Source organism: Leopardus geoffroyi, chromosome E1 (genome assembly GCF_018350155.1).
Source record: "Leopardus geoffroyi isolate Oge1 chromosome E1, O.geoffroyi_Oge1_pat1.0, whole genome shotgun sequence".
Taxonomy (NCBI): Eukaryota; Metazoa; Chordata; class Mammalia; order Carnivora; family Felidae; genus Leopardus; species Leopardus geoffroyi.
This window is the reverse complement of record NC_059330.1, coordinates 40,240,016-40,254,163: the sequence shown is the minus strand read 5'-3', so window position 1 is coordinate 40,254,163 and position 14,148 is coordinate 40,240,016. Positions and strand designations below refer to the sequence as shown.

Sequence of the window (14,148 nt, the reverse complement as noted above, 5' to 3'; positions counted from 1 at the left end):
GGAAGGACGTTGGGTTTGTTGTCTCAGCCCATAGAGATGGGCCAGGACTTGGTCCTGTTGAGGTTTTATTTGGATCAGAGTGCACCCTGTCCTAAGAGAGGGAAGGGGTGGGGTACACGCTAACTCCTACGGTCATGGTAATTCCTGTTGGCGGAACTTTTCATTTATCAAACCTGTTCCTTGAAACAAGCCTGTGATGGGGGCTCAGTCGGTTGAGCGTCCGACTTCGGCTCCGGTCATGATCTCACGGTTCGTGGCTTCAAGCCCCACGTCGGGCTCTGTGCTGACAGCTCAGAGCAGCCTGCTTCAGATTCTGTGTCTCCCTCTCTCTCTGCCCCCCTCCCCTGCTCGTATTCTGTCTCCCTCTCTCAAAAAAAATGTAAAAACAAACTTGTGAAGCAAGCATTGCCCCCATTTTATAGAGGGATAAACTAAGGATCAGAGAGGTGAAGTGGTTTGTTGTGTGTGTAACTGTTCCAACATGGCAAAGGTGGGATTTGAAACAGTGTTGTTTTTTTTTTTCAAATTTAGTTTTTTTTAATGTTTATTTTTGAGAGACCGAGTACGAGTGGGGGAGGGGTAGAGAGAGAGGGAGACACAGAATCCGAAGCAGACTCCAGGCTCTGAGCTGTCAGCACAGAGCCCGACTCAGGGTTCCAACTTGTGAACCGTGAGATCATGGCCTGAGCCGAAGTCGGACACATAACCTACTGAGCCACCCAGGTGCCCCCAGAGTTAGTTTTCTTTCCACTTTACTCCCTCATGGGTGGGTGTGTGTATTTGTGTGTCTGAAATTAATGTTTATTTGAGCACTTGGTATGTGCCATTTAATCAAACAACCCTCAAAGGTAGTTAAGTAGGAGTACGCGTCGTATAGAGCAGGAAACGGGGAAGTTAGGTAACTTGTCCAAGGTCACAGAGTGTCTAGGTTTCCTGCTTACTAGCTCGCCGGGCCACTTCATACCCCAGTCTCCTAGGATTTGACGCTCCCTTGTGCTGGGTCCTCAGTACCTTCGGGTCTTGTTCCGTGTGAAGTCCTAGGACCGGGATCCCTTGGGGCCAGCTCCTTTTGATAACATTTCTTCACCAAGCCAGGAACGGGGGCAGGCATCCCACTGAGAAGGCTGAAGAGAGTGTACCCGTTGGTGTGCATCTGTGTGCGTGCGTGCGCTAACACATTCATGGATTTCTGGGCAGCCCCACATAAGCCCCCTACGCCCACCAGCTCATACCTGGGCCCAGAGCCTGGAATGGGACCCGGCCGTGACCTGGACCTCCCGCACAGACCCCCCAACCTGGCTTGCCTGAGGCTGGTCCCAGGCCAGCAAAAGAACGTAAGTCCCCGCTTCCTGGTAGAACTCTGCCCTTGTGGGGGTGTGGTCTTGCCCCTGTGGTTTACAGTTCAGCTGCCAAGAATTGAGGCCAATTAAAGGTAAATAAGTACTTCCCCTTGGCTGAGAGGTTCAGCCTGAGTGGGTCTGTTAGGTCCCAGGGATCTGCCTGATGGCAGGTCCGCTCTGCGAAGGAGAGGGTCAGGTGAGGAGCACTCTACCCCCTGCCCCCACAAGGGCTCCTGTAGGGGACTGAAGTGGATACTTGTCTGCTGTGTGTGTCCCGCACTGTGCTAAGGAGCCTGGGATCCAGGCATGCCCTGTGCTGATGATCCTGAGGTGGTGGTATTTCTAGTTTTCTGTGGGTCTTAGAGGGGTTTGTTAGCTTGCTATAAGTCAGAACTGGGGACCCCAGAGCTCAGATCTCTCTCGGGGTCTGGAGCCCCTCTGCCACCTCCCTAGCGGTTCTGCCCTGGCCTCCAGCATCTATGACCACTCCCCACGCCCCCACCCCCTCCACCTCACTTAACGTTAGGGGCCTGGCCTCACTTGGAGGCTGGGTCTGTCCAGAGATTTCTGTCCCCTGTTCCTGAAAGCCTCTGTTGTCACCGCTGAAACCCTCCCCTATGCCCCAGAGGCCCCTGGAATGTGGTGTGGGGCGGGGTCTGGGCTCACACAGGTGGGTCAGGTGACTGGGTTGCAGGTCTGGGTATCGGGAATGAAGCCTTCCTTTGTGTGTGTGTGTTGGGGGTGGGCAGGGGCACTTTTCTGTCTCGGTCTGGGAGCTGAAACTAGGGGTACTGTGTTGACAGAGAGTCTGGACTAGGGGAGAGGGAGGGGGAGGGAGAGAGAAGGGGAGAGGATTTAGAGGGTGGGTCTTTCCATCCCCGCTGGGCATTGCATTATGACCACTGGGTTTGCAAAGCATTTCCTGTCAGTCATGTGGCTCCATCCCTGTGAGTCAGACTGGGCAGGAGTTATTTCCATTTTCCCGATTGGTAGACTGAGGCTCAGAGAGGAGGCTGGATTACCCAAAGTCCCATACTGAAGTCAGCCACATACCTAATAGAGGAGGAATTATCCAGGCCCCAGGACGTGTGCTCTTTCCGTCTTGACACCTCCCTGGTGGGGGAGAAGGGGGGGGGCAGGTGAGGGTGGATTTATGGAGACCACACCCTCACGTGTCATTGAATGTTAACGGTGGCCCTGTAGCAGGACTCCGTGTTCATGGCTCCATTGGCTCCGTGATTTCTTTTTGTTTGTTCTGGTAAAATACACATATAATTTACTCTCTTAACCATTTGAGAGTCTATGGTTCTGTGGCACTGACATTCACACTGTTATGCAACCATCACTATTGTGTATGCTCCTGTGTCCGTCTTGTAAAACTGAAACCCTAAGTCTGTTAAGTAGTAACCCCTTGTGTGATTCTGACTATTCTAAGTACCTCGTATAAGTGGAAAAATGGCCCAATTTTAAGTCGGGAACCTGGCTCAGCGAGGTTGAGTCACACCCAGAGGTGGAGTCCAGCCCAAGGCTTTTTCCACTGGGCTGCTCGTCCAGGAGAGAAGGCCCCGAGACAGCCTGTTTGCAGTGGGCAAAGGACAGAAACTAGCACAGCATGGGTGGGCTGCCTGGGGCAGGGCCCCAGGCTGCAGCCTGGGCCGGAACCAGGTAGAGCTGGATCCCCACCCTTGCCTGGCCTCTCGACCCGCTGCTAATGAGCAGGAAGCAAGGGGCCTCAACCTTGAGCTTGCAGGAGCTGTTTGCACTGAAACCAGGGATTCGTGACTGGGGCAGCTCCTGCCCCCGGAGAGGCCTGATGGTGTGTAAAAGCCCCCTTTTGAGGGGTGCTGGAGAGGAGTCAGGGGGCGGATGAGGGGCTGGCCAGGTGCCCATCCCTCCCTCAGCCTGGAGTGATGGCGTGTAATTGTTCCCGTGTTAATTGCTGGGGCCGTGATGTCTGCAGAGGCTTTAATGAGCTGTGGCTGATCTGACTTTGATTGTTTTTCTTTCGGAGGGAAAGACAGTGTCCTCCCGCCCAGGAGACAATACTGCACTGTCTGGGCCCAGTGCTCAGAGGCCCAGCTCAATCACCCCCTCCCACCCAGGCCTGTCTCTCTTACCGCCCTAGCTCAGATGGCAATCCCGGGTACTGAGCCACCCTATCTGCTTCCTTAGAAGATGGGGAGCCGAGAGGAGGCAGGATGGGGGCTCTCAGGTCTCAGGTGGAAGCTGACAGTGCCCCTTGCCACAGGAACCTGTCCAAGGTTTCACAGCATGTAACTGACGGAGCCAGGAATTGAACCCAGGCCTTAGGGACTCTGGAGCTCTATCCACCTCAGTGTGCTTCAACCCTGGAAAAGGTATCGTCCTGACTCTCCAGATCAGCCTTGCTTACCTCCCCAAACCCAAGAGCCCTGGAGCCGGGGCTAGAGGGTCAAGCCGTGCCTCCAAATGGCACTACCCACATGTATCAGGTATCCCTGAAAGCCGGCCCCTGGGTTGGTGGCAGAGAAAAGGGCTTTCCTGAGTGTTTTGCTCCCGCCTCTGGCCTCAGCATCCTGCTCTGTAAAGAGGTGTCTTCCAGTCGGCCTGCCAGGCCTCCCAATCTCCTCCCTCCCAACACTCAGGCACGTAGAACCCTCCGGGTCGGTCCCTCCCTGGCCCCACAGCGCTTGACAGGACAAACGGAGTTAATCTGGCTTTGCTATGCAGGGACATGCCTCTCTCTGGAGAAGGCAGGGGCTTCCTGGACCAGGCTCCAGTCTTATCTGCAGAGGTTTGCCCCAACGTGTCCCAGAAGCAAGCAAAGGTTCAGTGACATGTGCAATTGGCAGGTGGCGGGATTATCAATCAGCCCCCTGTCAGCCCTGAGGCTCCTGGTCTTTGGGAGAGTGCCAGGGTGGTGGGGCAAGGGGCTGGTGGGGGCCTGGGGTGGGGAGGAGAGGAGGGGATGGAGGAGGAGAGTCCTGCTGTATCAGGGAAATGACGGATGTTAGCTTCTCTGATCACCTTAGCTGGAAACGCGCTCATGACCCCTTCTCCTGTCCTCAGCCTGTGCCCATGGGCCCTGCATTGCGGGGTGTGCCTCTGCCCACCCATCCTCAGAGGCCACTGCTACCCGCCCCCCCCCCCCCCCCAGCCCTGCAGGCTCACACATGGGGTCTGGGAGTGGGATAACAGATCAGCGATAGGGAGGGGGCTCCCAAACTGAGAGCATGGAGCTGGCCGCCTGGGGTGAGGGTCCTGGGCTGGAGGCAGCAGAGAAAACTCCGGGAGGGCAGAGCTGGCCTGGGCTGCTCTACCCGTAGGCGGAGGCCTGGTAGCTGTGGAGTGACAGGAGTTTTCTCCCCGGCAACTCTTCACGTTCTCCCGGGAGTGCAGACATGAACCTGCCTTCGAAGTGTTAAAACCATGGCCCCGGGGCAAAACACCATTCATTCTGAATCATCTCTTTTGTTGCATTTAAAAAAAAAAAAAAAGAAAGAAAGAAAGAAAGGAGAAACTCCACACCAGCCAGGCAGAGGTGTGCAGGCGGCTGTGTTTGAACACAGGAGTTGGCTTCCTTTTGGGGGAGGAGACGAGGTCCCACAACAACTCGGAGGGGTATATAAGGAGCCGCGGGCTGGGGGGAGACATTCCTGGGGCCCCGCTTCCAGCCCAAGCCTGAGGCTCCACCAGCACTTCTCCAGCCTGCTGAGGACTCACCCGCTGCCCGGCCATGAGCACCACATTTCTGCAGACTTCTTCCTCCACCTTTGGGGGTGCCTCTACCAGAGGGGGTTCCCTCTGGGCTGGGGGAGGCGGCTTTGGTGGGGGAAGTCTCTACGGGGGCGGTGGAGGCCGCAGTATCTCGGCTTCTTCTGCTAGGTTTGTCTCCTCGGGGTCCGGAGGGGGCTACGGCGGCGGCGGCATGAGCTGCGGCTTCGGTGCAGGGGCTGGGAGTGGTTTGGGCAGAAGCTTCGGAGGTGGCCTCGGAGGAGGCTTAGGAGGTGGCTTTGGTGGGGGTTTTGGTGCTGGCTTTGGTGACCTCGGTGGTGGCGATGGCGGCCTCCTCTCCGGCAACGAGAAGCTCACCATGCAGAACCTCAACGACCGGCTGGCCTCCTACCTGGACAAGGTGCGCGCCCTGGAGGAGGCCAACGCCGACCTGGAGGTGAAGATCCGGGACTGGTACCAGAAGCAGAGCCCCAGCAGCCCGGAGCGGGACTACAGCCACTTCTACAAGATCATCGAGGACCTGCGGGACAAGGTGAGTCCTCCAGCATTAAAGAGAGGGGAGCAGGTGGCTGGCGCCCTGCGTACATCTCCATCATCTTTCTTGCTGCCTCAAGGAAATCCTTTTCCTGCCCAGGCAACGACTGTCGGTGTATAACCTGGAGAGCAGGGAAGGCTTTCCAGGTGCGGAGGCCAGCATACATCCGCTCAACTTGGCAGTGAGAATCTGCTCAGGAACACTGGTCGGGGGAGGGTCCGAGGTGGGGGCAGTTACACACACCAAGCAGGGGTCTGCATAAAGCTCCCTTTTGCTTCTTTTGCAAGAACAGTTAAGGGTAGCTTCAGGAGCCTTGAATGCCAGGACTACCTCCCTCACCCTTTGAGGAGGTCTTTGGTGCGAAAAAGCTCTATTGGGACTTAGGAGACCTGGAACTCATTATGTGCTCGGCCAGTTACTTACTCGCCCTCTCTACTTACCTGGACTGGTTTCCTCGGCTGTAGCGTGCCTTCCTGCCCTGCCCTCCAGGGTCCTACTGGCTGTGGAATGTTCTGTGGGTCCATGGTTGTGTCAAGTGTGCAGGAGGCCAGTGACCAGGGGAGGCTGGCAGAATATTCCCGAGAAGGCTGCTGAACCCCACCGCACCCAACTCCTGGCCAGGCACTTCCCACAGGGGAGTCCAGGCACTCCTGGCTCCTTGGTTTTTCATGCCCTGGAGGCAGGAAGGGTGGTGTGGGCTCACACCAAGTATGGGCACTTGAGGTGAGGCTGAACTCTGCCCCGGGGAGCCTACAGGCCTCTGTTGCTCGTGTCAGAGGGGAGACTGTCAGTAAGGCGTCTGACCTGGGGTGCAGGGTGGGGAGAGCAGTAGGGAAGAGAAAACAGTGCTCCAGATACCAACTCCCTGCCTCCTGCAGATCCTGGGGGCCAAGATTGACAACTCCCGGGTCATCCTGGAGATCGACAATGCCAGGCTGGCGGCAGATGACTTCAGACTCAAGTACGCTCCTGCCTCTCTCTCCCCTCCAGATTCACCCCCTTTCTTGGCCTTCTCTCCCTCTTCCAGCTCCAACAGCCCGCACCCCTACTCCAATAGCCCACAGCCCACTTCCTTACTCTGGGCTCCCTCTGTCTTCCCAGGTATGAGAACGAGCTGGCCCTGCGTCAGAGCGTGGAGGCCGACACGAACGGCCTGCGCAGGGTGCTGGACGAGCTGACCCTGACCAAGACCGACCTGGAGATGCAGATCGAGAGCCTGAACGAGGAGCTGGCCTTCCTGAAGAAGAACCACGAGGAGGTGAGGGCCGGCAGGGGCCTGCCATGGCTCAATGGCCTCCACTGAGAAAGGGGAGCAGCCAGACTTAGCCCTCCGTGGTGGGACCTGGAGGTGCTTCCTAGAACACGTTGGTAGCACTCAGAGCCGAGGAGAGGGAGGCCAGGAGCTTCACACACCTTCCTTTTCCATCCCTACAGGAGATGAAGGAGTTCAGCAGCCAGCTGGCCGGCCAGGTCAACGTGGAGATGGACGCGGCCCCGGGCGTGGACCTGACCCGCGTGCTGGCCGAGATGAGGGAACAGTACGAGGCCATGGCCGAGAAGAACCGCCGGGACGCCGAGGCCTGGTTCTTCAGCAAGGTGGGCCCGAGCTCACGGCCCCGCCTCGGCTCCCCACGTCTCCCAGGGCGCCTGTGGGCCTCACTGGTCTTGTGCGTGGCCTACAGACGGAGGAGCTGAACAAAGAGGTGGCCTCCAACACAGAGCTGATCCAGACCAGCAAGACAGAGATCACGGACCTGAGACGCACTTTGCAGGGCCTGGAGATCGAGCTGCAGTCCCAGCTCAGCATGGTAGGGCCTCCGACCCCCCGCCCGGCCACAGCCCAGCGCAGCCGGGCCTTTGCCACCGTCCGTGGCTCATTAAGTCTCGGGGTTCCCAAGCCTCCTCCCAGGGGGTTCTCTGCACTCCGTTCAACACCCGTCTGCATGCCCGCGACATCTTCCTTCCTGGCCTGATGTGGGGTCCGTTGACCACCCCCCCTCCAGAAAGCCGGGCTGGAGAGCTCGCTGGCGGAGACGGAGTGCCGCTATGCCACGCAGCTGCAGCAGATCCAGGGGCTCATCGGCGGCCTGGAGGCCCAGCTGAGCGAGCTCCGCAGCGAGATGGAGTGCCAGGACCAGGAGTACAGGACGCTGCTGGACATCAAGACGCGGCTGGAGCAGGAGATCGCCACCTACCGCAGCCTGCTGGAAGGCCAGGACACCAGGCAGGGGCCAGGGTGCAGGGGGAAGCCTGAGAGAGGGGCCGGTTGGGGTTGGGGTGGAGAGTCTTCGGGGGACAGCAGTGGGACAGGGAAAAGGAAACAGATGGGGTGTTAGTGTAGATCAGAATCTGTCTGCTTGGGGGTGGCAGGTCTGAACAGGTTCTCAGGACGTGCCAGCCTCTAGAGAAGTCAGATGTGCAGGTGGTGGGCGGTGGGGGCCGCTGGAGAGGATTGCTTAGCCAGACACCGGGGCCCCCTTAGGGAGACCTGGGCTCATGCCCTCCCCTTACATCTGCTTCCCCTCTCTTTCAGGATGGCTGGCTTTGGCACCAGAGAGGGTAAGAAGGCTTAACTCTTCCCGCATGGGGCGGGGGGGCGGGCAAGGCGGCTGTTGAAGCCACCGTTCCCCTTGGCATGGGGTGGAAGCAGGAGGAGGCCAAACATGACAGTGGGGCAGGAACACACCCATTTCAGGTGATACCTCTTCCCCGGGGGACCCTCCATCAGCCCCAGTAGAGTCAGGGCTGAAGATTTATTGAGAACCTTCCGGGTTGAGCAGGCTTTGTCCAGGGCATAGCTTCCTCCAGGCCCCACCTTCCTGCACTTATGGGAAGAAGCCCCCAGTTACTACCTGTTCACCCTGACTTTCTTGCTCACTGTGGGGCGCGAACTGCCGCTGCCTGCCTCCATGATGAGTGGTTCACCGCCAGACCTCCTGGCCACTCTCGAGGGATTGGCCAGCGGCCATTCTCAGGCGTGCTGTCTGGTTCTCCCCGAGCTCAGCCAAGGTCCTGGCTGCCTTGGGAGGGCGAACAGCGAGGGTCCCCCCTCCCCCAGTCTCAAGCTTGCTCCTTCTTTCTACAGCCGCCCTGGGAGGTGGTGGCGGCAAAGTTCGCATCAACGTCGAGGAGACAGTGGACGGGAAGGTGGTTTCTTCTCACAAGAGAGAGGTCTGAGTGCCTGGCGCAGGAGAGACCTCCCTGGCCACCCCCACCCTCCCCAGGCTGGATGGAGGACCGCCCAGAGGGGCCAGAAGAGCAAACCCCAGTCCCTGCTTTCAGAGGGCCCGACTCTCCCTGTTGGGTGCTCGGCATCCTCCCCCTCCCTCTCCCCACCTGTTCTAGAACAGGGACAGGCACGAAGTAGCTGTATTGTGTAACGAGCTGGATCGTACCACGTCTGCCCATGCAATAAAGAATTGCTTTTCCTTTTGCAAATATCTCTTGGTAGGATGTCCAGTTTTTCTTGTTGGGGGCCTCTGTGGGCCTAGGACCCACATGATGACATCTCCTACTTTGGCCTCTTCCCTGCACCCAGGACCAATTCAGACTGCTCCGGTGACTTGATGTTCTGGCTCATTCCATCTAGTGATCATGGAAGCAGGAGACGGGGGTTGCCCTCAGAGCAGTTGGGTGCGCCCGGCAGAGGACTTGTCACATCGAACAATTATTTAGCGAGCAACTGACTGTGTAGGTCGTACTGGTTGCCACCGTGTGGTTGGCACTGTGCTGTGTGACCCCACCCCCGTGTCCTGTTTAAGGCAATTGTGGGCCATCAGGATTTACGATTCCCACCTTAGAGATGAGGAAGCCAGGGAGGTGAGTGACTCCCTCAGGGGCCTCATGGATGGATGGTGAGCAACAGGGCTGGGACTGGACCCTACATCTGTATGACTTTTAAGTTCAGCTCTTGTTCTGGGACGCCAGGCCCTGGCCCTGCACGGCTCACTGCCAGGACCTTCCTCCTTATTTCTGGTCCTCCTACATGTGTCCCTAGCACCTCCCCTCTTTTCCAGTCAGGCACACCTGACCTCCAGAGTGGCTGAGCTAGGTACCATCGCTGCCTCCTGCAAAGAGGGACCTTATCTACCCCCTTACCCCTGAAGCTTCCATCTCCTTCCCATAAGGCAATTACCGTGCTCAGAGGGAAAGACACCAACTCCGGGAAGCCCTCTCTGATTTCTCTAAGCTTAAATCCAAAGCAACATCAACCCCTATTGCCCTCCTCAGTCCAAACCTCACTCCTGCTCCCCCGACCCCAGCATCTCTGCCTTTGGGCTCATTAGAGCAGCAGTGACATCCACACACACCGAATTTGTTGCCTCTGGTCTGAGGCTGGTTCCTCTGGGATTCATAGCCCCAGACAGAGGGCAAGGAATGAGGAAGCAGAGCGTTCTGGGTGCTGTGGCTGGGCTGGGCTCTGGTGAGGACTATGGGGAGAGGGAGAGCCGGTTTCTTAGTCCTGCTGGGAACAGGAGGTTGGAGGTGCCTCTGTTCTGAGAATCAGATCATCCGGGGGAGAATTAAGCCCTCTGAGCGGGCCACCCTGAGTCTTGCTGGGTGAAACTCTGTCCAGCAACCCTGGTTGGAGAGAGGGTGGCGGCTGTTTCTTCGGGAGGAGATTTAATCTAGAACGTATCTCCTGAGTACACACTTGGAGGCCAGACTTCTCTGGGGCTGGAGGAAGGAAACAGAATCTACGAAGCCTCTATTCTGCAGGACTCTGGGCAGGGCATTCAGAGGACGGCATCTCAATGACTCTCCTGGAGGCTTCGTGAAGGTGGGGTGGGCCCTACATCCTCAGTTTTCAGAGGAGGAAACTGAGGCTCAGGGAAGTTAAGTAGCTTGAGTTAAGTCACAAGCTGGGAAATGGGAGGCTGAGCCTGGGAATGAGCCCTCTGATTTCAGACCCTTGTTCTTCTCTGGACGTCATGAGGGTGATGGAAACTGGCAACACCTTTCTTAAGAGAAGCCCTCTCTTTTTTTTTTTTTTTTTTTTTTTTTTGTTTTTGTTTTTTTCCGACAGTTTTTAGACCTAACATTTGATTTAATTAACTAATTATTTATTTTTTCTTTTCAAATTTTTATTTAACTTTTAGCTAGTTAACACTGTGCAACACTGCTTTCGGGAGCAGAATTCAGTGATGCATCACCTAGGTACAGCACCCAGTGCCCATCACAAGGGCCCTTTAATACCCATCCCCCATCCAGCCCATCGCCGCCCACCTCCCTCCATCAACCCGCTGTTTGTTCTCTATCTTTAAGAGTCTCCTGTGGTTTGTTTGCCTGTCTCTTCCTTCTTTTTCTTTTATTTATGAAACCCCTTTCTTAACGTCTGTGGGAAGCCAGTTCAGACGTCATACAGCCGTTACCATCAGAAAGATTACTCTCACATCTAGCTTTGGTCTCCTGTGCTGTGGCTTAAGTTCACACCGAAGCCCGAAACATCAGGTGTCATGTTCCCTGACGTCCTGAGAACAACCAGGCCCCTTGCTGAATCCAGGCCCCTGCTCCTGCTTCCCCAGCCTCCGGGCCTCTGTCAAGAAGTCTCAGGCCTTCAGAGCAACCCGCAAGGGTTTTCTCAGCCCACAGTTTGCCAAAATAACAACGCCCTGCAAAGGTGCAGAGAGGCAAAAGGTGGGTCTCCACCCTTATCCAGCAGGCCTTCTCTTGGGGCCAGACCCTGGGCTGGTGGGGAGAGAAGGCTGGTTCCGTTTCCTTGGAGGGCCCCTTCCACTCTCCTGGGATCCTGGGGTTGGAGGGAGCAGACAGAGAGGGCCTTGGATCTGCCAAGTCCTGTTTCCTGCCTGACCCTGGAGTGAGATGCTCACACCCAGGGAAAACTGGTGCCCTGCCGAGCCCTTTAAGTAGTCTCTGGGCAGAGATGGCCCGCCTTCTGCCTGCCCCTGGGCTGAGGTCGGGCTTGGTTTCCAGCCAGTGTGGGAGGCAGACAGCAGGCCTCCCTTCTACCCTAGGGAGAGGGTAGCTATGGGATGAGGGATTAGGGCCTTGGGTGTGTCTTCTGCACAGGCTGGGCTTCCCAGGGTAGGCACGGGGCACTGCCCATCTCCCTGAGGACTTTGGTTGGTCCCTGTCCCTCTGTGGGTCTCAGCATCCTCATCTTTAAATTGAGGAGTCTGGCTGGACCAGACGATTTCAAGGTTCTCTATGCCTTGATCTGTGTCCTGGGACCTCGGAGGGGATCCTGGACTGTGACATCGATGGCACTGGGGCTGTGTCTCCTCCTTGCACTGCTGAGTCCTCAGAGTGGGAGCTACATAAATATTTGTTGAATGAATGCATGACTTTGCTCCTCCTTTGCTTTTTCCCGTTTTAGACATGGCTCCGGACATTCACCAGAATCTTGGGCGAGTATGTCCCTGGTGGTCACCTGTCCCTCCACGGACAGCTGGCAGCTTCTCCCATGAGATCTGTAGCAGGGATGACCCCATCGGATAATACTCCTGGTTGCCATTCATTCTCATCTAAAGCCAGCAGACAGGGGTGTCTGGCTGGCTCAGTTGGTTAAGCATCCGACTTCGGCTCAGGTCATGATCTCATGGTCGTGAGTTCAAGCCCCATGTCAGGCTCTGTGCTGACAGCTCGGAGCCTGGAGCCTGTTTCTGACTCTCTCTCTCTCTCTCTCTCTCTCTCTCTCTCTCTGCCTCTGCCCCGCTCACACTCTGTCTTTATCTCTCAAAAATAAACATTAAAAAAAAAGTAAAGCCAGCAGACAAAACAAACAAACAAACAAACAAACAAAACACCGCTTCTCGGGTGTTTGAGAGCTTCTCTCTGCCAGGAGGGAATGCCTTGGAGGTTTATAAAGACCTTCTCAGGGTGTCTGGGTAGCTCAGGCAGTTAAATGTCCAACTCTTGACTTCAGCTCAGGTCATGATCTCATCCTTCCTGAGTTCGAGCCCCACATTGGGCTCTGTGCTGACAGCATGGAGCCTGCTGGGATTCTCTCCCTCTCTCTCTGTCCCTCCCCTGCTTGCTCTCTCTCTCTCTCTCTCCCTCAAAATAAATAAAAATAAGCTTCAATAAAATAAAATAAAATGTGAAAAAAAAGAACTTCTCCTCAGGGAATGTAAAACCGAGTCGGGGAAATAAAGTAGGAACACCACCAGCTGTCACTTGCCTGATTGTTGTGGGCACCGTGCTGGCTGCAGGGACCAGAGAGGGAGGCAGAGCAGGCTGGCACAGAATGGAGGCCCAGGACAGGTCACGATGCACAGATGAGCTGGAATTTCCTCATTTGTAAGAAGGAGGGGCTCTGCCTGCCAAGTGCTTCCCTAGGTCAGGTGCTTCTTTTTTTTTTTTTCAACGTTTATTTATTTTTTTTGGGACAGAGAGAGACAGAGCATGAACGGGGGAGGGGCAGAGAGAGAGGGAGACACAGAATCGGAAACAGGCTCCAGGCTCTGAGCCATCAGCCCAGAGCCCGACGCGGGGCTCGAACTCACGGACCGTGAGATCGTGACCTGGCTGAAGTCGGACGCCCAACCGACTGCGCCACCCAGGCGCCCCAGGTCAGGTGCTTCTTAAACGCTCACTCGTCAAATGCCTGTTTTTCAGTTGTGGCCACCAAAGCACTGACAGGTTGAGTAACTTCCCCAAGGTCACACAGCCAGTTGATGGCAGATGTAGGTTGAAACTCCGTTCCATCTAATTCAAAGGCTTTGCCGACCTCACTGGGTTCCTGGGAAGCACGGCGGTAGAAGAGGGATTCTAGAGAGCCGGGTACCATAGCCATGTAAGGACCTGGTGCATTGAGGCTGGGCCGGAGAAGGCTCCTAAGTCCTGCTATGTGAAGCATGTGTCTCTGAGGGCAAGGCGGATGACCACCGTCTGGGGAAGGTCTGCTTTTCATGAAAGGCTCCTCCACTGTGAGAGGTGGGTCGGCCATCCTGGGGTCCAGGCCCCTTGCAGTCCAGGGAAAGAGGGAAGGAGGGAGGAGCCTGATCCAAGAGCCAAGCGAGGAAGGCTGGATTAGGAGCTGGGGGACAGGATTTAAGCCTCAGCTGTGCAGGCGAACCATCTGGCAACTCTGGACAGATCTTTGAGAACCAGAGACTCAGAAAGCCGTTGCTGAAGGCAACGCAATTCAACGCAAAGCAGACATGTGAGTTGGTGCTGGAGCTGGAAACCCAGGCATTTCTCCTTGTTTCCCACCGCCTTGGGCCTTGGCATTCTGGGTCTTGGTATCCTCACACGTGAGAAATGAGGGCATTGGGCGGGAAAGTTCCTATGACAATTCCGGCTTTGACATTCTGCACTGACTATCCTCGCGAGCCCCCAAGCTTCAGAGCTCACACTAGGACAGACAGTAGACAGGCTGACCTATCAGGCCATCAGCTGCACAGGTCCAGCCACTGTGGGAAAACAGGACCATCCACCAGCTGGGCCTGCGGTGACAGGGAGCCCGGGAATGCAGAGAGCGACAGAGGACGCCCGTGCCTGGGTGGGGTGGCGTTGACAGTGGCCTGAAAGGGATTGAGCAGGCAGTAGCAAAGGGTGCAGACCCTGGAGACAGAGGTTCACAATGAATTTAAGCTT

At 56.4% G+C, this 14,148-nt stretch overlaps 1 protein-coding gene across 1 annotated transcript; it reads left to right on the top strand.

The window, feature by feature from the left end:
* The first annotated feature begins 4,901 nt into the window (after nucleotides 1-4,901).
* On the top strand, nucleotides 4,902-9,029 carry KRT15 (keratin 15). Its single transcript, XM_045488839.1, has 8 exons — nucleotides 4,902-5,586; nucleotides 6,468-6,550; nucleotides 6,691-6,847; nucleotides 7,024-7,185; nucleotides 7,272-7,397; nucleotides 7,593-7,813; nucleotides 8,123-8,148; nucleotides 8,675-9,029. The coding sequence occupies exons 1-8, from the start codon at nucleotides 5,056-5,058 to the stop codon at nucleotides 8,764-8,766; spliced, it is 1,398 nt and encodes a 465-aa protein (XP_045344795.1). The 5' UTR covers nucleotides 4,902-5,055; the 3' UTR covers nucleotides 8,767-9,029.
* Nucleotides 9,030-14,148: the final 5,119 nt, after the last annotated feature.

What these genes read in the sequence shown, in the direction of transcription:
- KRT15 (XM_045488839.1), top strand. Translation starts at nt 5,056, where the DNA reads ATGAGCACCACATTTCTGCAGACTTCTTCCTCCACCTTTGGGGGTGCC. An exon ending in AGGCCTGGTTCTTCAGCAAG is followed by an intron (nt 7,186 to 7,271) that starts GTGGGCCCGAGC and finishes CGTGGCCTACAG; the next exon opens with ACGGAGGAGCTGAACAAAGA. An exon ending in TGCAGTCCCAGCTCAGCATG is followed by an intron (nt 7,398 to 7,592) that starts GTAGGGCCTCCG and finishes CCCCCCCTCCAG; the next exon opens with AAAGCCGGGCTGGAGAGCTC.